General features: G+C 43.6%; 1 protein-coding gene across 4 annotated transcripts; it reads left to right on the top strand.

The window, feature by feature from the left end:
- The first annotated feature begins 137 nt into the window (after nucleotides 1–137).
- On the top strand, nucleotides 138–20,138 carry ACER2 (alkaline ceramidase 2). Of its 4 annotated transcripts, none has more exons than XM_052776747.1 (6): nucleotides 138–306; nucleotides 3,607–3,721; nucleotides 4,632–4,773; nucleotides 7,353–7,490; nucleotides 16,019–16,156; nucleotides 16,835–20,138. In XM_052776747.1, exons 2-6 carry the CDS (start codon nucleotides 3,646–3,648, stop codon nucleotides 17,019–17,021), a joined length of 681 nt encoding a protein of 226 aa, XP_052632707.1. In that variant the 5' UTR covers nucleotides 138–306; nucleotides 3,607–3,645; the 3' UTR covers nucleotides 17,022–20,138. The 4 variants fall into 4 exon arrangements, with proteins under 4 accessions (XP_052632707.1, XP_052632710.1, XP_052632706.1 ...); XM_052776750.1 differs by having other exon boundaries at nucleotides 233–253; XM_052776746.1 differs by lacking the exon at nucleotides 138–306 and adding an exon at nucleotides 967–1,139.
- Nucleotides 20,139–23,384: the final 3,246 nt, after the last annotated feature.

The raw sequence follows: 23,384 nt of genomic DNA, 5'->3' as shown, positions 1-23,384 counted from the left end.
CCACCCCACCCCCGCCCCCGCCTGTGCCGCGGCCCGCGACAAGAGCTGTCGCCCGCCGCTCGCTGCCGTGGCAGGCGGCCGCCAGCAGCGCCGGGCGCCTTCCGCGCCCGTGCGGGCCAGTCCGGCCGGGCGCCAGCGGCGGGCGGCCGCGCTGAGGGGCTGGCGGGGGGGGTGGGCGGCCAATTTCCCTGACGACGGGAAAGGCGCTCCTTGAGTTCCGGAGCAACGGCGGAGCCGTAGCGACGGGGCTGAGGTAGCCAGCCTAGAGCTGAGAACATCAACAGTGTGCAGCGGGACGCGTCATCGGTACGTGCTGTACGCCCGCTGGCGGCGAGAGGGAGAGCCGGTGTTCCTCCAGCTGGGGCAGCTCCCACGCCCGCGGGACGTGCTGCCTGTGACGGCTGTCCGTGCCGGGCGCCGGCCCGTGCCGGAGAAGGCCGCGGCGGAACGGCGGGCGCCCGCTGGCAGGCGAGAGAGCCCCCGGCACTTGGGCGGACTGAAAGCGCGGTCCGCATCGGCCTCTTGCGCTTCACAGGGCGTGAGGCGCGCCGCCGGCCGGCTGCCGCCTTCGCCGGTGCAGCTCTTCAGCGCCTGCAAAAAAAAAAAGCACCGGCGCAGCGGCGGTAATGGCGGCGCTCCCCCGCCCGTGTCGCCCGCCACGCGGGACAATGCGGGAAGCTGCCGCTTGTTTCCATCAGGCTGTCTGAGCCAGTATTTCCAAGGCGTGCGAGGGAGGGAGCGCCCGGTTTGGGGAAGCTGGCACCTCAAAGCTGCCGGGAGAAGAGGCAAGAAGCGCCTCAGCCCGCCCGGCTGGCGGGGCTCCCTCCCGGGCTGACGCCCCGGCCGCCGCGGAAACCCTGTGGCGGCCATTTGTCGCCGCGACTGGCGGGCGGTCAGCGGAGCGAGCCCTGCCAAGCCCGGGGCTGCCGCGGCCGCCCCTCAGGCAGGCCCGAGGCGGGCGGGAAGGGGAGGGGGAGGGAGGCTGGGACGGGCACTCTGTGGCGTTGCCGCCGCCGGGCCGGGCCGGCGCCATGGGCGCGCTGCTGTGGTGGGACCAGCTGCGGGCCGGCAGCTCGGAGGTGGACTGGTGCGAGGACAACTACCGCATCGTGCCCGCCATCGCCGAGTTCTACAACACGGTGCGTGGAGGCGGCGGCCGCCTCGGCGCCGGGGGTCGGAGACAAGGCGCCAGCGCGGGGAGGGGAGCGGGGGGGGTGTGCCGGCGCCGGCCGTGCTCGGCGGCAGTCCCGGTTGCGGAGCGGCGGGTGGGCGAGCTTACGGTGGCGGGCCGGCGGGCGCGTGGTCCCGCTGGAGCCCTGGGGGCTCCTGCTGCCTACAGAGTCCGTCTCCTACAGGTCTTCATGGGACTGGAGAATGCCCTTTTGTCGCTGCCTACTTCTTCATTCTCCAGTCCCTGGTACGCCTAAAATTAAAGAAAAATGAGAGGTTTGGTAGTGTAGGTATAACATCGGGAGGTTTAGAGAGGGCTCATGACAAGGTGTTCGGTAAATAGTGTGCAGCAGGCCGCCTCCTCGTCTGCGTCAAGCCTTGCGGCAGCTGAGTGCAGAACTTTGGGCGGTGGGTTGCCTGTGTCCAGGTACCCCTTTGCACAGGTGTCAGCCGCTTGACGGCGTGCAAGGTGGTGATGGATCAACCAAAAAACCACCTTAGTGTTTGGAGGCAAAACGGGGCTTCATCCAGGTAGGTTTGGCTCCAAGAAGGCAAAGCTTTCGAGAACAATTTGACTTGAGGTTGCAGGATGAAGTCAGCAGTGTACTTTTTGGAGAAGACAAGATGTCTATTTAAGAAAGTAGCTGCAGAAAGGAAGGAGAGGGAAGAGGACTAACGTAATTATTGCTTCCTTCCACTAAGCTGTGGTTCACCTTTGAGTTCTCTCACACCATCCCAATACCTCTCAGCTGCTGGAGAGAACTTGGGAAAACATAGCCCCAGCAACAGAGCCAGACTGCCCTATACTACACATCTTGGAAGGGGAGCAATGCTCCTGACATCCTGTTGATGTAAAGAATTGCAATGACAAATAGATCCATGAGAGTGAGATAATGCATTGGGCTTTCTGGTAGTTTGGCTTTCCATGAAGGACGCATGTCCAGGAGTGAACCCTACAAATGCCCTATGTATTTTCTGTTCTGTAGCAGGTGGTGTGTGCACGAATAAGGACCTGGTGCTTCTGCCTTCCCTCTTTTTTTACTTTAAAATGGTCTCTTAGGTTTTTTCTCCCAATTTCCACCATCTTTATCTGAGCTGTCTTTCCCTTTCAAGCTGTTTCTTTGACTGCTAACATCCAGTAGAAGAAAGAAGTAGGTGTCTGGCTTCACTCAGTGCAGTGTGTATCATGGGGGGGTGCTGCACATATAGAGCAAGTAATTCCACAGTGCATGGTGTACATTGCTAACCTGTTGTTTTTTCTTGTAATTTGCTGCCAAAGTCGTCTGGGTGATGGATGGCCTGTGCCATTGGGGAACTCTGAGGGTGTGTGGAGGAAACTGTCTGCTTTTCTTTGTGTGTGATGTCACTGTGCAAGAACCAAAAACAAAGGGAGGAAAAGGTCGGGGTAAATAAGTTTCTTGAAGACAGCAAGTGTGTTTTGGAGCCAGCTGTGCGGGGGGATGGGTATCCTTCTGACTGTACTGAGCTGATTAGCAGCGTTACAGAAGTTTGCAAAATGCTAGGAGCTGCAGGTATGTCCGGAGGAATAACTTAGGGTCCAGACAGGTTAACAGACGCAGCAAAAAGTTTGCCCCAAAGCCCACTGTATTGCGGCAGCTGTGTACAAATCGGCGAACTGTACACTGAAAGGGGAGAAAAAAAGAGGCTGCATTGAGGGTAGTCATGTTTAGTCTCTCTTCTTTCTAGCAGCTGGCATAGTGTTATGTTTTGGATTCAGTCTGAGAATAATGTTGATAACACACTGATGTTTTCAGTTGTTGCTAAGTAGCGTTTATACTAAGTCAAGGATTTTTCAGCTTCTCACGCCCAGCCAGCAAGAAGGCAGGAGGGGACACAGCCAGGACAGCTGAGCCCAACTGGCCAAAGCTATATTCCGTACCATGGGACGTCATGCCTAGTATATAAACTTGGGGAGTTGGCCTGGGGGGCAGATTGCTGCTTGGGAGCTAACTGGGCATCGGTCAGCAAGTGGTGAGCAATTGCATTGTGCATCACTTGTTTTGTACATTCCAAATCTTTTGTTATTGTTACTATTATCAGTATTATTTTCTTCCTTTCTGTCTTAATAAACTGTTCTTATCTCAACCCACGAGTTTTACTTTTTTTCCCAATTCTCTCCCCCATGCCACTGGGTGGGGGGGAAGTGAGCGAGCAGCTACATGGTGCTTAGTTGCTGGCTGGGGTTAAACCATGACAGTTGCCTAAAGTTTTTATGCTGTTACTAGTTTAATAATGTTAAACAAAGCAAGATGATGCTTTGCAAAGAAAGCTCAGCTTTGGCAGAAACTGAGGGCCATAATTTGTTGAGGCTTCACTGGGTGACACAACATCTTTATAGGTGTCTTAGGCAGCCCAAGAATATTTAAGTTTTGTTTATTTTCTGTCCTTGTGATACTGTTGTTTTTTTTTCTCTAGATAAGCAACATCTTGTTTTTTGTTTTACCACCTATATGTATGTGCTTGTTCCGTCAATACGCAACCTGCTTCAACAGTGGCATATATTTAATATGGACTCTGCTAGTTGTGGTTGGTAAGTTGGTTAGTCTCTGTTTGCCTGCTCATGCATGAACTGAGAGAGGAAATCAGTTTTTCGTGCTTGCACTTGATTGTTTTGCAAAACAAAGCAATCCTGACGTCTAAGGAAGAGTTTGCTTGTAGTTGCTTGAAGCTGAAGCAGCCATAGTTTCTGAAAGGAAGATACCTTTTGCAATCTGAGGTTGGTGGGAGCTTTGGCCTTAGTTCTGTTCCTTAGTTCTGTTCCCTTCGTATCCTTCCTTTGCATAACTTCTTTGTTTATGTCTGGGCTTACTCTACAGCAGTGCTGACCCTCCTTCCTCTGTTCTTGCTTAAATGAGAGCTGAAAGTGCCCAGCACAATCGAAGAGGATAGCAGGTTTTGCATTGTAGTGAGAAGGCCCAAAGGCTTAGCTATTTTGTAGATATGAGATTCTTAAGCTTTTTTATTCCTGGAGGCACTGGGAACTTTTAAAGGGATAATCAGAGCCCTGTGGGGCAGGGTGACACTTTCTACTTGTAAACCTGTATCACGGAGTAGTCATCTGATGCTGCTTTTTATCTTTGCCTTACCCATTCTTGTGCTATTGAGAGAATTCAAAATCAGCATTTGGCTTTTATTTCTTAATTGGCTTTGCATATAGCTTTACCACCTGATATATTTTCACATGCATCTACTTTCCTAGTAGGAGCTGGCATCTTTAGCTGCTGCTTTTGTAATGTGTTTGCTTTGTAATTAATGAGGTGCTGATGATTTGGATTGCCTTCTTAGGAAGGTTGGTGTTTGTTTTCCAGTTTGCTTTTTTCCTAACCTTTTCTAGACCAAATGGTATCCACCATTTGCTATGAAGTTCTGAACATGAGCAATGTGTTCTGGATTATGCAGTACTGCAGCTATTCATATTGCCTTCTGATTGATTCTTCCAGGAATTGGATCTGTTTACTTTCACGCCACCCTCAGTTTCCTGGGCCAGATGCTGGATGAGCTGGCTATTCTCTGGGTTCTGATGTGTGCTCTGGCCATGTGGTTCCCTAGGAGATACCTGCCCAGAGTTTTTCGGAATGACAGGTAATCGTATAGTCATATACATACACTTTCCCGTTTCTTGAAACTTCTTATGCTAACACCTAAACCTGCACGTAATGGCACTGAGTTATGATCCAATGTTACCGCTGTTGCTGCTGTCTTTTCTCACTCCATTCTCTTCCTGTTGCTTGTATCTCAGCCCATTTTGTTGAGAATTTCTGAGTCTGCAGTTGCTGATGGTGGGGTTTATGCCCTGTAACTTCAGATCTTGGGTTGAGGTGACTTGCCTCTGGAAGTGCCTGTTCTTGTTGATTCTAGGGAGACATTTACATGAGTAGTTTATATAAGTTGTGGCTAAAGTAAGAGAAACCCTCTTTCCTTCTTTTGTATATCCTAAAGTGTACATACACGTGGACCTATGGAAGTCAGCTGAATTGTCATCTAAATATTTAAGGCAGTGGTTAAGGATGGTGTTTAAGTATTCAAAGGCTAAGTGTTTGTTCAGAAGCCTATTGTTGTTGTAAAAGGATTTTTCTTCTTTTTCTTGCAGGATTAAAAAAAAAGAGCATTGTAGCCAGTTTAAAGAATCTGGTTGTGGTTTGTCCCCACTAAAGAAATTGTGCTATAATCTTTGTACATACTGCTCTTTTATGCAGTAAAGAAGTTGAGGTAATGGAGAGGTTTGAATTGCAGCACCAGTGTTCTGCTCAGAAAATTACTAAGGCTGCTGCCTCTTGCCTTCTTGAACTGTTACTGTCTGGGGTTTTTTTGTGTTTTTTTTTTCCTTGACATGTGCCTGATTAGAAGTTGGGAGTGGAGAGAAGCTTGGTGCCTTGACTGACCGTTCCTCAAAATAGCTTGCACTGAGAGAAGTGTATCTTGAATTACTGTGTACAGTCTATGCAGTCTAATGGCTTTGTCATGTTGGTGTGAATTTAGTACTTCTACAAACTGCAACCCAGTGCTATTACAGGACACCATCAGCTTAACAAGCAAACAAGTTTTACTGGGGTGTTTTGGTCAATGGCATGACTTTTAGACATTTAGTTCAAGTGAAGAATAGTTCAGAGTCTGAAGAATTTCTGTGACTGCACATAAATTATTCCTCAGAAGCCTAAGGGGATTGTTTTATGTCATCTATCACTACCTTCTAATAGGGTGCTGGATAGGCTCATAGTATGGGCCAAGAGGTTAAACTATCCTTTTTAAAAGGAATAGTAACACTTTCTGGGTGAAATCCTGTTTCTATTGAATTTAGTGTTAAAACTGTAAATAATAAATCTCCCCAGTTATAACTGATTCATAAAAACACTGAGATGAGGTGAAGGATGTCCCCTATCCTAAATTGCTCGGAACACGTCTTCCTGAGAATTTGTCAAGGCAGTTACTTGTTAAGGTCATGATTGCTTTCTTAAGCGTACAGAGAGACATAGTGGGCAACAACCCCTAACCCAGAACAGATTTGGTTTATATTTTTGGGTTTTTTGCTTTGCCTAGATAATCCTCTAACATTATATCTATCCTGTGCTCACTGCTGTGGTCTTCACTTTCTTTATCCTCATCAGAGTCTGGATTTTCGGTGCTGCAAATGTTATTATCTACCATGACCACTTTGTGGTGTCTTTAGTCATTAAGACATTCACATCAGGTCAAAACTTCCTACTTCAGTAACTTGTTGCCTTCCAGCAGAAAGAAAAACGTTAAAGCAAAAGGCGGATGGAATGAGCTAGGTGAAGGTGATGACACTTGTGGCCAGGGAATGGTGCTGCACAAGTATACTGAGACCCTACTTCAGACATAGAATTAAGGACAGAAGAGCCATCCTTGGACAACAATTAATCTTATAAAGCTGTGGGCCAATAGTTGAAGGGCAACGTGACAATTTTCTGTCTGCCATAGTGCTGCCACAGACTGGAAATGGGTTGTTTGAAGTCCAAACTTGAAATTTAAACAACAGTTAACATATATTTAATTTAAAAGTTGTCAGGCTGCCTATATAGGCCCAAATTGTAATTTTATTTATGCTAAGAATATACCAAACTGTGATCTTCAAAAAGCATGGGAATCCCTCACCTACTGTTGAATTTGGTTAAAATAAATGTTCTTAGTTTTCAGTATCTTTAAGGCTTAAAAGAGAGAAAGGAAAATAAACCAGACTGTAACATAGCTCTAGAATTTGGGGCATTGACAGTAACAAAATATCCTAAAAATCCATGTTAAAAGCATGAAGAATGATGATACAACACTGCTTTGAGGAAGTAGAGTGCTGTCTGCAGAGATGGACTTGTTCCTGACTTCCTGTGGGAGGAGGAAGATCCGAGTATGGCCTTTGGATTTTGAAACCAGTGATGAGTGTGTGTGTGCATGCGGATGTATACATGCACATGGCTGCTTCAGGAGACCACAGTCCAGCAAAGATTTGTGTACATGATTAACTCTGCATGCACGTGCAAATCTGTGCAAGATCCACATCCATTTTATGTACATTGTCATTGCACTTCTTGAATAATCACCTAGAGAAACCTAAGTTTTGTTACATTATTAAAAATAAGATTTCTGGTTTTACTAATTAAAAGTTTGTCATTAAAAGCAGTTTTTCTTCCCCCCAAAACCCTATTCAGGAGCCGATTTAAAGCTGCTGTAGGTGTCCTGTCTGGAGTTACTACCTGCCTTGCCTTCATTAAGCCTGCCATCAACAACATCTCGCTAATGACTCTGGGTGTTCCCTGCACAGCTTTGCTCATTGCTGAGTTGAAGAGGTGAGTACATTTCTCCTGAATGCAGCGTTGCCTTCTGAGATCCTTAGGCCACTGTGTGACGATACACTAGATCTGGCTTCAGTGCTTGTAGTAGCAGAAATGCTTCTCTCACATGCAAGTGCAGGTCTGGTAGAAACTTGCTCTGCCAGTTCAGACATTTTTGGCAAGCTTTTTTTTCTTCTCCTAGGCCATTATACTAGGTCAGATATTATCTGTCCCCTTGCGATGTATCTCTTGCTGCAACGTGATCTAACTCAAATTTGTTTGTTTACTGTGGGATCAGGACAAGGTTTTCTCTCTACTGACAGCGTTTCTGCTGTATAGTCTGCATAAGGGTGAGGTGATCGCATGATCACAGTCTGGGTACTAGAGGAAGTGTAGCGCAAGGCCCAGGCATGTGCGGAAGATGTTCCAGTTCTCAAAGTTGTACTGTGAGTCTTATACCACTTTGTCTTCTGACATGGATAATATGATGGAGTCAGACTGACAAAGATAAGGTTAATCACTAGGTTGTAGAGGATACCTGTCAGGGTCTTAGGAACTATAAAAGCAGAATGTAAATAGAAGAACCTGAGACTGATCTTGACATTTTAAAGAGTCCTACCATGACAGCGATACCAGCAGCTGTCCGAAGACTTTGTTTTTTGCATCTTTTCACGCACTGCAAAAAGGACCAGATGAGTACCAGCATACGAACTTGTCCTTTCTCCCTCTTCTCCAGTGTCTGAGAAGGATTTTACAACTTATGTTGGCTCTCACATATTGCATATGTAAATGTCCATGAAAAGAAACAAGAGTAGGACCAGATGTCTGCGTTCTGACTGCTCCTGTTAGAACAGAGATTCTCCTGTTGCTACGTTACCCTATTCTGCCACTGCTTCTCCATACAGTGGAAGCCTCTGCTAGCATGTTTTGTAAAGGTGTTCATGAGTCTTTCCTCATTAGACATTGTGCTAAGCAGCATTTATTTCTGTGGTCAAAGAAACTCAAGAAATATCACATTAGTTAGTTGTAGATGAGAAGGTCAGTAGTTGAAGAATGTTGGTGGAGGTGTCTCATTTTGCTGAAAGCACCAAGGAGGTACTGACAGGGCAAATGGAGATCTGGTTGTGGCACTGAATAATTTATGTGAACTCTCTACATATCAGTTTTCCAGGCATGAGCTCCTGAGAAGCTTTAAAGGATGAACAGATAGTGTCTCCTAAGTTTGAATATTATTGCATCAAATCTAGGAATTGGTATGCCTACAGATACTTGCTTTTTAAAACTCCTTCTGAAAGGTCATATCTTACTAGAATGTGTGGAGTTTCCCTTCTGTTTTCTGAGAGAGAATTACTGACAGAGATAAACCTTCTTCTAAATTGGTGATTAAAAAGGGACCTAAAGTGACATACGGCCCTCTTAATTGTGCATTGGGATGATGTAATACCTATGATATTTTTTGATGGCTTCCTAAGTGTAAAAGGCAAACAATTAAAGATTTCATTTTAAGCTATGCTGATCCCTAGGAGATTTAAATGAGGTATATTCTTGTAAACCCAGAAGAAAGGAGTCATCTCATCCCTTTTTGCAGGAGAAAAAAAATAATCTAAGCATTATTTAAAATGTCTGCGATTCTCCCATTCTTTACTACCACAGGAGGGGGCTACACGTCCAAGTCCTGGCAGTCTGCAGCAGAAATTTTTCTGTGAAACAGCTATTTGGGGAAGGAGGGAAGGAGAAAAGCCTCCCGAGTAGTTTCTTCTGTTCCATGCTGAGGCTTGTGACGTGTTAGACCAAACTCCCTGTTGTTATTCCTGTTCTAGGCTGGTGTCAATCTTGTACAGAATTCTGGTGAATCAGAACCACTCTGTTCTCAAATGAGAATTTTCTGCCTCGTTTGTGCTTGATGAGGAGATATTATTGTCACAAAAGAGCATTATGTTCTTAAATGTCCGCATTTAAGTGTTCTTAATTTAAGAATTTAATTTTAAATTATTTAAGAAATTAAATTTTAAATTAATCTTAATTTAAGTGTTCAATTTATTATGTTCTTAAATGTCCTAACGCTGGTAGGGTAGAGTATGCTAGAAAGTATTGTGGGTGGGAGGTGATCAAAAGAGCAAAAGGTAGTTAGGTGCATACTTCTTTTTGAAAGACAAAGAAATTGTAAAACTTTATTCTCATTTCTGTCCAAATACCTTCATGTGTTTCATTAAAAAAGAAAAGAAAAAAGAAGAAGCTCTGCCAGGGGATGGTATCGGGGAGAAAGTGGATGTGGATGCTTTGGTTTGCTGGTCCAAGCCAAATAACCATTGAGATTATAACATCATCAAATTAGTATGATTTAGTGAGTCATCATCAGGCATGTAACTATCTCCATGTGCAGATAGATGCTAGAATATTGTTGCTCAGCTGACATCTGAGCCCTAAGCAGTGAAAGTTTACCCTAACTTCAGGTCTGTCCATTCGTATTTGATTCTCTTAACTAGAAATCTGGCTGTGGGGGAGTCCTGCTTCATTGCTGCAGGTTGCTCACAGTTCCCTTATTCCCGTGACTAAAAGGTTAAGCTAGTTAAAAGTTTAAAGTATTCCTTAGAGTATGAAGGGAGATACCTGTGCCAAAATGAATCAGGCAGGTAACTGAAATCCAGCAGCTTGCACCGGTTTGAAGAAAAGCTAGTACGTTTTGTTGGGGGATGTCGTGATGTTGGAAGATAAAGCTGCTGAAGTGTGTACCAGCCCAGTCCCTTGGATAGCAAATGGCTGGGGAACACAAGTGTTTGCAGAAATTTTGGTATTTAAATAACTGCTGTTTGTGTTAAACTGAGAACACCGTGCATTGTATAGGCAAAAGGTGCAAGTGGAAATGCAAGCTTGGTGGGGTCCAATTTCTTTCAGACTAGATTAGGGTAGGAGCATGTCACAGATCTGTGCACAGCAGCATGAATGGCTTTTGTAGAGACCCTCAGCTGACAGGTCTGTTTCAGCAGTAGTTTGAATGATCAGTGTCCGTGTCTGTCGAGAAATAAAAGAAATGCGTTGGGTACATGTCTCTTGCCAGTGTCCAGGTGGTATCTGCGTTACGTCTCCTCATTGTGGTAAAAGCAGTGGTGGGTAGGAAGCTTTGCAGTCTCCTGTCTCCTCAGCAAGCCCATCCTCAGCCCATCCAAAGCACAGTCACTGCAGGAACTGAAGACTCTATGATGGGTGATCACAGAAAACCTGGGTGTGTTGCACAGATCAGCAGGCTGTGCTCTCCTCATTGTGCTTGACTCTTTATGCCTTGGAGTAGTCTTTTGCAGTACACCCTGCATCATCTAGTCTTAAATTTATAAAAATAAATTGCAGTACCTGATGGTGGTACCTAGCAAACCTGTCATTACAATCTGTACCATTTCTGTGCCTGATCTTGCATTGACGCAGTTTCTTAAGTAAGCTTTCAGTTTTCCTTTGCAGCCTTGAAGTCTTTGAACCATGGAGGTTATTTGTCCTCTCCTCTTGGTATTCAAACTAGTCAGATATTGACATGCATGGTTACTGACTGAAGGAGCTGGATGTTTGAGGCCAAGCCTCTTATCTTAAATGGGATGCGGTTGCATGTGTTTGTTTATGTCCTCTGGACAAGTCCAGGAAAGCCTCTGTGTTCTCAATACACACACCCTTTCTTCTGTCAGAATGCACAAGTACCCACTGGAGCAGTCTAGTTTTATCTGTCAAATGTATGAAATTGATTCATGCATGTATCCACTTAGGTACATGGTTTAGCATCCAGCTCTTACAAACAGTCGTGTGTCTCACTGAAGACTGTAAATCTGCCTGGGCATTAATGGGAGAGAATTAAGCCTGGTATGCTTAATACAGCGGTGGTTTTTGACCAATGACTGTTTTCCCCCTTCTTTCATGAAGGGGTCCATGCTGTCTAGCCATTTGGTAGAAGCATGAGTCCTCGAAAATGAGGAGGATTTATCAGTAAAGTTTTACTGATAAAACTGTGCCAAATCTTGGATGTTTTTCTTACTGGGGTGTCTCATGAAAGAGTGTAAGGAAGAATTTGTGTAGCTTCACTCTAGAACTTGATACGTAGCTCAAAAATCTCCTTACCTTTTCTTTTCTTCATGTTCCTTGTAGCCTTTTTAAATGTCAAAGACACTATTTCAGAGAAACAAGCCTTTTTTACAGTTTGCAGCACAGTCAGCCCTGAAGCCATCTTGGGCAAGCCCTGTCTCCTCTGACTGTGTCTTGGTAGTTTGCCAAATGGATTGGAAAATTCCAGCCTAAGAAAAAAGCCATTTTGGTTTATATGCTAGGTGGACTATTAATTTTTGTAGCAGTCATGTAGGTGTTTCTGTTATGAAAACAACTATTGTGATACCTTTCTTGTGAAGGAGATAACAGTTTAGCTGGTAGTTGAAGCACTTTTTTGAATAATAAAGATAGGTATGAAGATACTGAATGCAGCATTATTTATAGATGGCTTAAAAAAGAAATGCCAGATCCTAAAACCTACTTGTGCTAAGGACACTGGAGAAAATCCTCTGTCAACAAGATTAGGCAGTTGGTAGCTTTTCTGTCATTAATCCAGTAGCTATAAAGGTGCCTTCTGCTCAGCCTTAGGAGTTTCTTAATCCCAAATGCCTGTTAAAATATCACTGAAATAGCATTTCAAGAGTGAAAAAAATACCCTACAGGGAAAACTGTACAAATTCTTTAGCTTGCAGTACACCAGAGCCAGGTGTACTGCTGCTCCTGCAATATGTTCATAAAAGTGTTCCTGGACAGAGCACTCTGTGTATGTTTTTAATTTTTCTGAATGCTTAGCTAGGCTCCCTTAGCAAAGTTCTGGTACCAGTGGCAGTTCTGCTTTTCCAGCACAGAGAGGCAGGAGTCATTCTCTGCCCCTGTCCTCCTCCAACTGAGTAGTTGGAGATGATTATCTCATATGTGTGGGAGGGTGTAGTGACAAATCTTAGCTTGGGAACAGAGCTGGCATTACTACTTCCCTGACAGTGAATGCAGGGTAGCCTGTGGCTTGTAGGCTGTGTGTGAGCATGGAGACAATTAGCAGTAAATGTTGGAAAAATTAGAACTCTGTAAATGTATCACATGAGAACAACAGGTTTCAGGGTGACAAGTATTTTGTGTGGAAGACAGAAAGACCAAAGAGCTTTTTTAGTCTGTGCTGCACTGTGTTAGTCAGTTGTCAAGGACAGTGGTGTACAAAGGGACCATAAACCATACTGCAGTGCACACCATAAAAATGTGTTTGCCTAGTCTAGCTCCCTCATCCAGGGATACATATTTTAATTGCTTCTGAGTGTCACAAGGTGAAATGTCTCTTTAAAGGACCTGTTTGGCAGGCATTGCTCACCTTCCATGTGCAGTAAATGAGCCCAAGAATTGTGTGGAAGAAGACTGGTGATTCAGTGTCAAGTCTACAGGGGTGACTGGATTGGAGCAGAGAGAAAGGTTGGCTGGTGACCTGCTGGAGAGGGAGTCTTGATTTTCTTTCTAGCAGCTGGTGTAGTGTTATGTTTTGGGTTCAGTATGAGAATAATGTTGATAACACACTGATGTTTTCCATTGTTGCTAAGTAGTGTTTATACTCAGTCAAGGATTTTTCAGCTTCTCACGCCCAGCAAGAAGGCAGGAGGGGACACAGCCAGGACAGCTGAACCAAACTGGCCAAAGGGGTATTCCATACCATGGGACGTCATGCCTAGTATATAAACTTGGGGGAGTTGGCCTGGGGGGCAGATTGCTGCTTGGGAACTAACTGGGCATCGGTCGGTGAATGGTGAGCAATTGCACTGTGCATCACATTTTGTACATTCCAATTATCTATTATTATTACTGTTGTCATTTTATTATTGTTATTATTATCATTATTATTTTCTTCCTTTCTGTCCTATTAAACTTTTCTTATCTCAACCCATGCGTTTTATCTTTTTTTGCTGATTCCCTCCCCCATCCCACTGGGTGGGGGGGAAGTGAGTGAGCGGCTGTGTGGTGCTTAGTTGCTGGCTGGGATTAAACCGTGACAGCCATTTTTGGTGCCTATCATGGGGCATGAAGGGTCGAGGTAACAACAGATCTGACCAGAGCGTGTTAAAATTAATTTGTTACAAGCATTCATTATATTACTTTAGTAGTCGCTGGTCATGATGTTGATTTATTGGCTCTTAGAGTTGTGGTGCTCGTTCTTAGAGTTGTGTTATGTATCACCTGACTTGCTGTATATAGTTCCTGTGCTGCTGCTTATCATCTGTAGGAGGTAGATTAAGGTTTTTGCTTTGATGTACTGTGTGACACTGGCTTATGGTATGATGAAATTATCGGTCATGAGACTAATCTGGTATTTGTACTCCGTATTGTCTTCACCTCTATACTTGGGAGCCGTCTGTGGGAAACTATTAATAATTACACTCTTTACCTTTTCTCCTCGGAGAGCCCAGTCTATGAGCCAGACACCTTTCTTCACCTTCCCCTTCTCCTCCAGGCAATTACAATAGCATTCGAGAATTCTGGAGATTTTGAATGTCCTTGGGATGTTGAAACCAGCATGGTCCTACTGCTAGGAAGTAGCATGTTCCTGAATTTGGTTCAGGTCTTGTTAGGGTTAAACAACTATTTAGAATATCACCCAGAGATCTGCCTCGAGGCTGGATAATAATAAGTGTCAGGGTGCATGGGATAATATGGGCAGGTACCAAGGACAGTGGGCACCTCCAGCATTTTGGAACTTTACCCCTGAACAAGTGCAGAATCTGGAAAAAACTAGTAAAATATTTGAAAGAAGTATGCTGTCACCCTGGCAATTGCAGAGACACGCAAATCACTGCAATGTGCTGGGACCTGACCCATGCCTATCAAGCCCTGTTAAACACTATTCGGTACCGTCCAGGGGAAGAGAAGGTCTCTGGATCTGACAACAAAATGACAGGTACTTTAGCCACTCCATCCACTGCAACAGGCACTGCAGTTACTCCAGCTCCTGCGACAGGAGTTAAAAACACAACAAAGTTTGGGACACAGAAGATGAGTGTGGATTAGAGGAGCCCCCCTTGAAGACCTTGGGACAAGGAAGAGATTGTGGGGCGCTTGGCATTGACTTGTTTTCCTTCTAGGATGTAGAAGGAGAAGACAGGGGCCTGTAACCCTGATGAAGGCTGAGTATTCCTTGTTATACTGGCTAGAGATTTGGTTTATTGGTTTACTCTTGTGCTGTAGCTCAAACAAGTCACTTTAAACAAATTACTCTGTCCTCTGATTGGTAGGTTTGGGAATGCTTTGGAAGGTCATATCAGTGACCTGAGAAGAGCTGTTCATTGAAGCAGGAATTGTCCAAGAGCACTGAATGGTTCTCAGATCCCTGGGAAATTCACCAAGAATTTAACGACAACAAGAACAAAAAAAGGCAGGGAGGAAGATCCCAAATCATAGCTTCGTTCTTGCAGAAGGCAGGAGAGCTCAGCCATGCCTTCCCGTGGCCACATAGGGCTGGTCACGTCCCGGTCTAGGTTTACTTTGTAGGTATTAGTAAGAGCAGAGCTCCATCTACTGGCAGTAAGAGGCCTAACCCCAAAATAGAACGTGTAGGTAGTCAGCCAATGGTTGACTTTAATAGCGGGTTTGGACCTGAAGTTTATATTGATGTCTCCTTTTTCCCGATTTTACTCTTTTGAGCAAAGCTGCACGGTTGTTAGGATAGTTCCAAGATACAGAAAAAACCAAAGCATCATATAGGGAAATAAAATTGTGAGGTTTTGAGTAGACCTGCAACACAGCTAATGCTATGCAAGCATCCTGGCATCCGCTGTTGTATTCAGTGATAGTCAACTGCAGACCACACTGCATGTGACCACAGCAAATGTTTTGTGCTGTCTTTCTCTCTGGTGTACCTCTGTATGAACAAGTCGGGTTTCTTGTGGAGGGAGAGAACTGCAGCTTAGTCAATATGAGGAATTCTGTCTGAGATGTGGATGCCTGCACCATCTACTAAAACATGTTTCTTTGGGCCCTCTGGGTAGAGGCTCCTACCTTAGAAGTTCTGTCGAACTGTTACATTGTACAATACTAACTTGTAAGGGGAAAAAAATTAACCAATTAAAAAAACCCCTCATCCAGTTCCTTTTTTACTAATCTTTATATAGTGACAAATATGAACAAATCTGAGCACTTGCTGTGTGGCTGGTTGTTACTAGACAGCATGTGTAACTAATCAGTAGCTGTCCTAGATAGCCCTCCCTAGATATGGGAATGATTTGATGTTTGCCCACCACTTGCACATTGGTATTTAAGACAATACCCAAAACACAGCTACTGATTAAAAGGTTTGTTTTGTCACCTCACCACTGGCTTGCATCAGAGCCATATTTACTGTAAGTAAAGTCTCTGTTAAGGACATTTATGGTGGAGCCATTTTAAAGATATGTGCCTGGCACTATGAATCCTACCCTAAATTACATACAGCCAAAAAGCATCAAGCTGCCATTACAAAGCAAACTTTGTTTTGTTTTATAACAACTTCCTTGTGTTTTTCTCCTCAGATGTGAAAACCTGCGTGTGTACAAACTGGGTCTCTTTTCAGGTCTTTGGTGGATGCTAGCACTTTTCTGCTGGATCAGTGACAAAGTGTTTTGTGAGATCTGGTCCTCATTTAACTTCCCGTATTTGCACTGTGTATGGTAAGTGTTGTGTATAAATTCCACAATTTGATTCAAATGTGATATGTCCTCACCACATTACCCTCCTGTGCTGCCTGGTGGCTATTTCTGATTAGTGCTTGATAGAACTACTGGTAAGATTGTAAGCCCAGAGCAAGTTTTATGCTCTCCAAGGTGGCAGATTTAGGAGTCTCTTTGGCCTGGTCAGATTTTTCAGACACTAAGTTCATTAACTCTAACTGAATTCCTTGCCCTACTGGTTACTAAAAATCCCCCAGCACTGCTTAACTGAAGCAATGTCTGTGAAAGCTTAAACTTCCACTGTTAACAACTGAGGGTGAAGTGGGGGAGCAGTGAAGGGCTTTGATGCCTTTTCTCTTCTAACACCCAGCAAATTGTGCTCTCTTATTCAAGGTGCTATATCTCAGCATTTCTACACAAATCTGTCAGGTGCAGAGAGGCCAAAAAGCTGCAGCCAGTTTAGACCAAGGACAAGCTACAGTTTTGTAGTTTTCCTTATTCTCTGTATTGTTTGCCTGCATGCAGAGGGCAGACAGCAACCCTATGGGGGACTCAGGCGAAGAAGGTGAAGGACAGACTGATTTTAATACACAGTGATATATTTGATTGCTTTACTGAAGTCATGTTACTGATTTTTTTCTCTTTTTTTGGGGGGGGGGGGTGTTTGTCTATTATCAGGCACATTTTGATTTGCCTTGCGGCGTACCTGGGCTGTGTCTGCTTTGCTTACTTCGATGCTGCCTCTGAGATCCCTGAGCAGGGCCCTGTCATAAAGTTCTGGCCCAGTGAAAGATGGGCATTCATTGGGGTTCCCTACGTCACCCTCCTCTGCGCACACAAGAAATCACCTGTGAAGATCACATGAAGTTGGCCATGGAATGGGGATGGAGTTTCATCTTACATTCCAGCACAGACAGTATTTAAATAATGATAAATGAATAGGGTTGTATTTTATCTTCTTCCTAAGATATGCAGCACTTCAGGTGTCATAGAAAGAGGAGGTGAGTGTGTTCCTTCCTCTCTCTGGAGAGGAGAGAGGAAGCAGGAAGCAGGAAGGTGGAGGCCCTTGAACGCTAAAGTAACCACTAGCTTCTTTGGTTGGCTCTGTTTTGCACTGTGTTTTCAATGTAGCATTTCTCTTGCTAAAAGCTCTTTCCAAATACCGGGGTCAAGGAATGATGTTTCTGCAGTAGGTCACCTCTGGTGCTTGATTCACTTCTTTTCTAACTTCTGGCTTAAGGCCTTCTTTGCAAAAGAAGCCAGTCGAAGGTGCCTACATGCCATCTTGTGTCCTTTTCAGCTCTGATTTTGATGTGGTTGCATATGGCCACAAGAGTGTGCTCGAAGCACGTGCTCCTCCCAGCCTGGCGTGTAACACAGGGAGCCTGGCTGTGCTTCACATCGGATCACAGAGCATGTGGTTGCTTCCCCAAGTACAACAGGAGATCAGTGCAAAGTGTTTGCAGCTGGGTAACTGGATCAGTGTAGTTAGGCAGTGTAAATGCGGGAATAGCTGACAGAACGTTCAGTCCCTAAAACTAAATAGGAGTTCAAGGGTTTTGAATTTTTCTGTATTTCCACTGACCTGTGGACATCTGTATGCTGCGTATTTCCCTCTTACAGAAATGTCACCGAAATCCCTCTCTACCTCTACAGACATGTTTGGTCTTGAATTTGGCATTGAAGCTCACACAGAAGTGTGAACATTAACTTCAGTGAGAACTCAGGCCAGCATGGATTGACAGTGTGATTAAACTACAAAAGCTCGCAGGTGCCTAGCTGTATGTCTAATTTGAGAGTTAACTTCTCACAAATGCATTGCAAAGTAACATGAACAATAGTCCAGTGCTCTTCTAGTTATACTTAGGAAAAAAGTAGATAACAGCTTAAAAACCAAGCTGAAGACTTAGATTTCAGTGAGCAATGAAATGTGACCTTGCATTCATACAAAAGACCAGTAGATTCAAGTTTTCTGTTTATTTTCAGCCTGTTTTGTAAAGATAAGGGGTGTCTAGATCAATTTAGTTCTTAAGGTTATACTTTGGGGTTGAGGTTCAGGAATGGCTATGGTCCTTGCAAGCAATTTATGCTAGGTCTGTTTAAAAAATGATGCAAAGTGCAGGCATGTTTTTCAAATATTAGCAATTGTAGCTGCTAATAGCTGCAGTGTTGGAGAAAGTAGGATCTGCTTACATTCCACCTAATACCAGAACTGTAAGTGGATTAAGGCTTTGGATGTACACTTTTGTTAATAAGCAGTATTTCCTTTTTGAATATTAGACCAAGAAATACTATCTCCTCTGTGCTTTGCTAAGAAGTCTCATGTTGTACTTGTTTTTTGTCAATGTGAAAATGTAGTCTATACAGTATCATCTTTAGGAACGTGGCTTTTAACAAGAACTTTGGGGTGAATTAACTTTCAAGCATTGTAAAACATTTCAGATAACTTTTGTTTTCAAATTTATGCCTAGAAAACAAGAGCTAAGGTGTATGCTGTTACACTTAAAGCAAAGTTATTAGTGGGAGATATGACTGTCTTTTTGAGAACTTCAAAGCGATTGGCTGACAGATCATAAAAGCAGCAAAATCTGTCTGGTGGAACTATGCAGATTTGTACCACTTGCTAGTAGATCTGTCTGAGAGAAATGTGTTTTTTGGACACACAGTCATATAATTCTTGTAAGAAACTTGTTTGTAAAAATTCATACAGTAATCTTTGTTACTCTTTGAAACACAGCTGTGTTTCCCTTCCTCTCTCCCTAATTATGAAATGCTCAGTTTTAAACACTTCTCAGGTATTAAAAGTCATATGATTAGATCCTTGTACAGATAGGCTTGCTGGCTGGAACTCAGCTAAGGTTGCTGATGTCTGACATGGCCCTACTTTGAGTAAGATTTTTCAATATTGTTTTCTAAATTATTATGTTATGGTAAATAAGTTATTTTCAGTATTGCTTGGGAAATTAGTAACTGCAGACATAATGTACTATTCAAAATGACTGGAGCCTTCCTACTTAATATTTTGTTTGAAAGCAACCTCTGAATCAAAGGGCTCTAATCAGCCTGCTGTCAACTGCTGTCTTCTGCTCTGCAGAGTCTGACTGCTCACAAAGAAGTAATTTTATAATTTAAAAAATGGCAGTAGTGCATTCAGCTATTGCAGAGGTGATTGAATGCAGGTACAGGCCAATAATCATCTCCTGTATTTTTATTAACTAACCTCTAACCTTTGTACTCTTCATAGGAGATTCTGTGAACAAAAGTCACTCACTATCTGATATTCAAAGCTCTGCTGTAGAACTGGTTGGGGGTATTCCACTGCAACAGCAGCCCACCACTTTTAGATATAGCTACTGCACTTTACATTAATATTGACTTACATGTTCTGACAAAAGCGACATTTATTTCAAAAAAGAAAACACATGCAGTTTTTACCCAATTCACAGCTTCACAACTTGCACTTTGGACTAAGGCTCCAGTTCACGATTAACATTAGTACCCAAAGAAGTATGTGACTGGCATACAGAGCGGTTTGTGCACTGCCCTGATCATGCAGATGAATAGACATGCACACAAGTAGCTGTATTATGTTGGAGTATAAAGTGATATATATGCACCCTTTAAAGCCCCAGAATGCTTTCTTCTCTTGCTGGCAGGAAGCAAGTGGGTTCCTAGTCCTTGGGTTCAATTAGTATTTTAGCTTAATTAGTGGGATGCAATAGTGTGTTGAGCATAATGTAGATTCTGTATATTGGCGTGTGGTATCCATCATTCCTTGAATGTTAAACTTTAGGTTATTTAAGAAAGGACATTTAGCTCTCAGTGATGGCAAACACTTGCCCAATACACAGTCACTAAAAACTCAATAAATAGTGTATAAGAGTGGTGTTGGGTTTTTTTTCCATCTCCATTGAAGTCTGTATACTGAATGTTTGTGGAAGGCCTGTAGTACTTCACAACATTAAATTGCATTCAGAATAAATATTGTTTGCCTTTTCATACATTATGTTTGTGGAGAAGAATGCAGCTGCCAGTATAATGCCTTGAAGTATAGTAAAGATCACTTCTCCCTCACCCAGGTAACAGCAGTTCTGACTCTTACAGGAGGAGGGAGGCTGCATTAGGTAGAAGACCATTAATTAATGAGATAGAGATTACTTTGCTGAGCAAACTGATTTTTTGCAAGTAGAGTAAATACTTGGAAAACTGCAAGCTCATGAATCAACAGGGACAAGTAGCAAGAAATGGCTAAAAATGAGTGGCCTCTATTTCCACAAATCCAGAAAACTGGATCAGAGTGAGTATCTCTAGGAGAACAAAGTGTGAGTCTTCATTATTCATTACCTAAGACCATGCTCCCAACTTAGGGAGGGGGATAATGGCTGTATAGTAGTCTTGCACCTGCCCCTCCCCTCCTACTTTTCTTTTACCACAGTTCCTCTCGCTCCATATAAAAGACCTTCGTTGAGACATTTGCAGATACCCATAAGCCAGTGTTACGGGGCTTGAAGTAACTTATGTGGAAGTGTAGCTGTAGTTCAAGAATGTTACTGACTTGGAGTTAATGTCTGTAGTTGGCAAGATGACAAAAACAGCTGGTGGATTGGCTCCTATGTTGTCCTGTCACTTGGCCTGCTCTGGAGATTACTGACAGGGTTTCCCATGGAAACAAGGGGACCATCATCATGACGAATTCAGAGCTCCTGGCTTGTTTTGACCAAATCTGACAGAGGCAAGAGCCTTAGAGATAATTTCCTACAAGCTGTGCAAGACAGATGGTCAGGTAGAAAAGCCAGGCCTCTGAGACAAGCTGTATCAAGAACCATGTTAAAATAACAGAGAACTTACCCAGGAAGGAAACCAAAGCAGTGCTGAAGTTCTGGATGGGTTCTTTGATTGCGGCTTATACCAGCTGCAGCATCAGTAGCCAGTTACAGATGGAAGAAGGTTCACATCCTTCTGTTCCAGAGACGGAGGAATTACTTCACTGTAACACACACAAACCTGCCTTTTTCTCCAAACTTACGAGGCAGAAACTTCCCCAGCAGGGGCAGTTGGAAATCTCATATCACCGTACACCTGGCTGTTAGTTAAACACAGTGCAAGCTGAGAAGGTCTGAAGTTTGATGGAGGAGACTTCTGTGGCCCCAAACTCAGGAACCATAAAAAATTGTTTGTAAACTCGCAGCATATAATGAAAAGGTGAGTAGGAGTTTGTCAAGAGCAAGTTGTGTCTACCTAATTTAGTTTTCTACAGTAGAGTATTTGCTGTCCCTGTGGCTATGGAATAAACAGTATACTGTTAGATTTTGACAGTGGTAAGATTTATAGCAGTGTCTGACAGGACATTATTATAAAAGTGCTAGAAAACCTGGGTTTAATAAAAATTCTGTGGATTAGTGTGAAATTGTTTGGATAGCTGCTTCTGAGCTGTTCTAGACAGCCCATTATAAAACCAGAGGAAGGTGTTGAGTGGAGTTCAGCAGGGAGTCTCTCCTGGGTCACCTTCTGTTTAATTGCTCAGCGGTAGCCACCTGGAAGGTATTGATAAACTAAAGTCTGGGAAGGTTCACAGATACCTTGAAAAACAGGTCTAAAATCCAAAGGTAGCTTGCTGAATTGTAGATTGAGTAACAGCAAGGTGTTACACATTTATAGGCATCATTGACAACACTGAATGCAGAATAACTAGGAAAGGAGCAGTTCTTTGTACAAGAAACTGAAAGGTTAGTATGGATCAGGAGCCAAATATACTATAATAAGGTATCACCACATTAAAATGAAAAAGACAACATCATACCAAAAAAAAAAAGATCTGTAAGACAGGAAGAAATCCTTTCCTTCAGAGAAGGATAGCAATGAGGATTACCAGCATCTGGAAAATAAATGACCTGTGTGGAGAAATAGGCTTAGTCAGCCATAAAAAGCAGTGTGAGGCGGGCGTTAAGAGGATGTAAGTGTGTAGAAGGAAGTGTGTGAAGGTTCAGACAGGGCATTAGGGGAAGTGAGGTGCAGAAGGCACAGGAATAGACTGGAGGCTCAGAACATTATCTCTTCATGGAGATAGATTTTTAAGGAGCAGTTGGAGAAGCTATAGGCATTTATATAGGCCATGGGCGTAGCTGATCCTGTCTTGGGACAGGGACATGGAGTAGCTGGTGGCAGTCTGGTGACTTAGACACTGAATTTTTTTCCTGTCATTTCTATGCTTACAGACATGGGCTGGACACAAAATGGATTGTGGACAGAGCTGGAAATGAGAACTCAGCCTGATTGCCCTGGCAGGGAAATACCAGAGAGCATCTGTGCTCTCTAAAGAGACTGGGCTTTGTAAATTATCAGTGTCCCAGCTTATTTCCCATAAGCAGGATCGTGGCTAGACCTTTGTGTTCTTGGACTTTCCTAACTTAAGAGTCCACACAAATCACAATGGAAATCAGTTTTCAGTAATGCCCACAATGCTGACCGTTGGGAGGGGAGAAGGGTGGAACCCAGAGAAAATTTAGTGGTGTGTATACTGGGGTGCACACTATTTAATCACCTTCCCAACCCATATTCTAACTGGCTCACTCCTTGCTGCTTTTATTACCCTCAGAATGCAGAAAGTTGTCTAGAGAGACACTGCCTGCTCTGTGTCCAGCTTTCTCCAACATAAGTACCTTTCTTTTTAAATGTATGTCTTCCTCGTCTTCTGGAAAGATTACCATTTAATTCCTGATGCAATAATTAGTTCAAACAAAGCAAAGGCCTTCAGAGAGGCAGCCCAAAGCTTGGCTTTCTCAAAGCACAGGCAGAAAAAAACTTGCATCTTCTAGCCTATGCTCACCCTCAAGCACACTGTGTCTTTAAGTTTTCAGCAGCTGATTTGTCAGGTGTAGGGCTGACATAGGATGTACGTCTCTTAAGAATCCCAAGAGGGATATGACTGGCATAGTGTCAGACTCTCTAGTATCTGGATGCTGTCTGAACCTTAGCTTTGGCAAGAAGTTGGTCCATGGTCACCATTTTTATTAACTGTCAAGACTTGCTCACACTGAGGGGCTTTCCCTTACTGAGGAGACCTGACAGTCCTTCGTTTATTATTCTAATCATTTCAGGGGTCTCAAAGGTTCCCAGGCCCCTGGATCACAATTTAATTTGTGAGAATTTGCCCCAGGAGACTCAGGAATAAGAGAAATTATGCTGTATGACATAGCCTGTCATTGACCACAATGTAGTTGACTGCCAA

Source organism: Harpia harpyja, chromosome Z (assembly GCF_026419915.1).
Source record: "Harpia harpyja isolate bHarHar1 chromosome Z, bHarHar1 primary haplotype, whole genome shotgun sequence".
In the NCBI taxonomy this organism is placed as follows: Eukaryota; Metazoa; Chordata; class Aves; order Accipitriformes; family Accipitridae; genus Harpia; species Harpia harpyja.
Note: the sequence above shows the minus strand (reverse complement) of the source record. Positions and strands in the feature narration are given on the sequence as shown.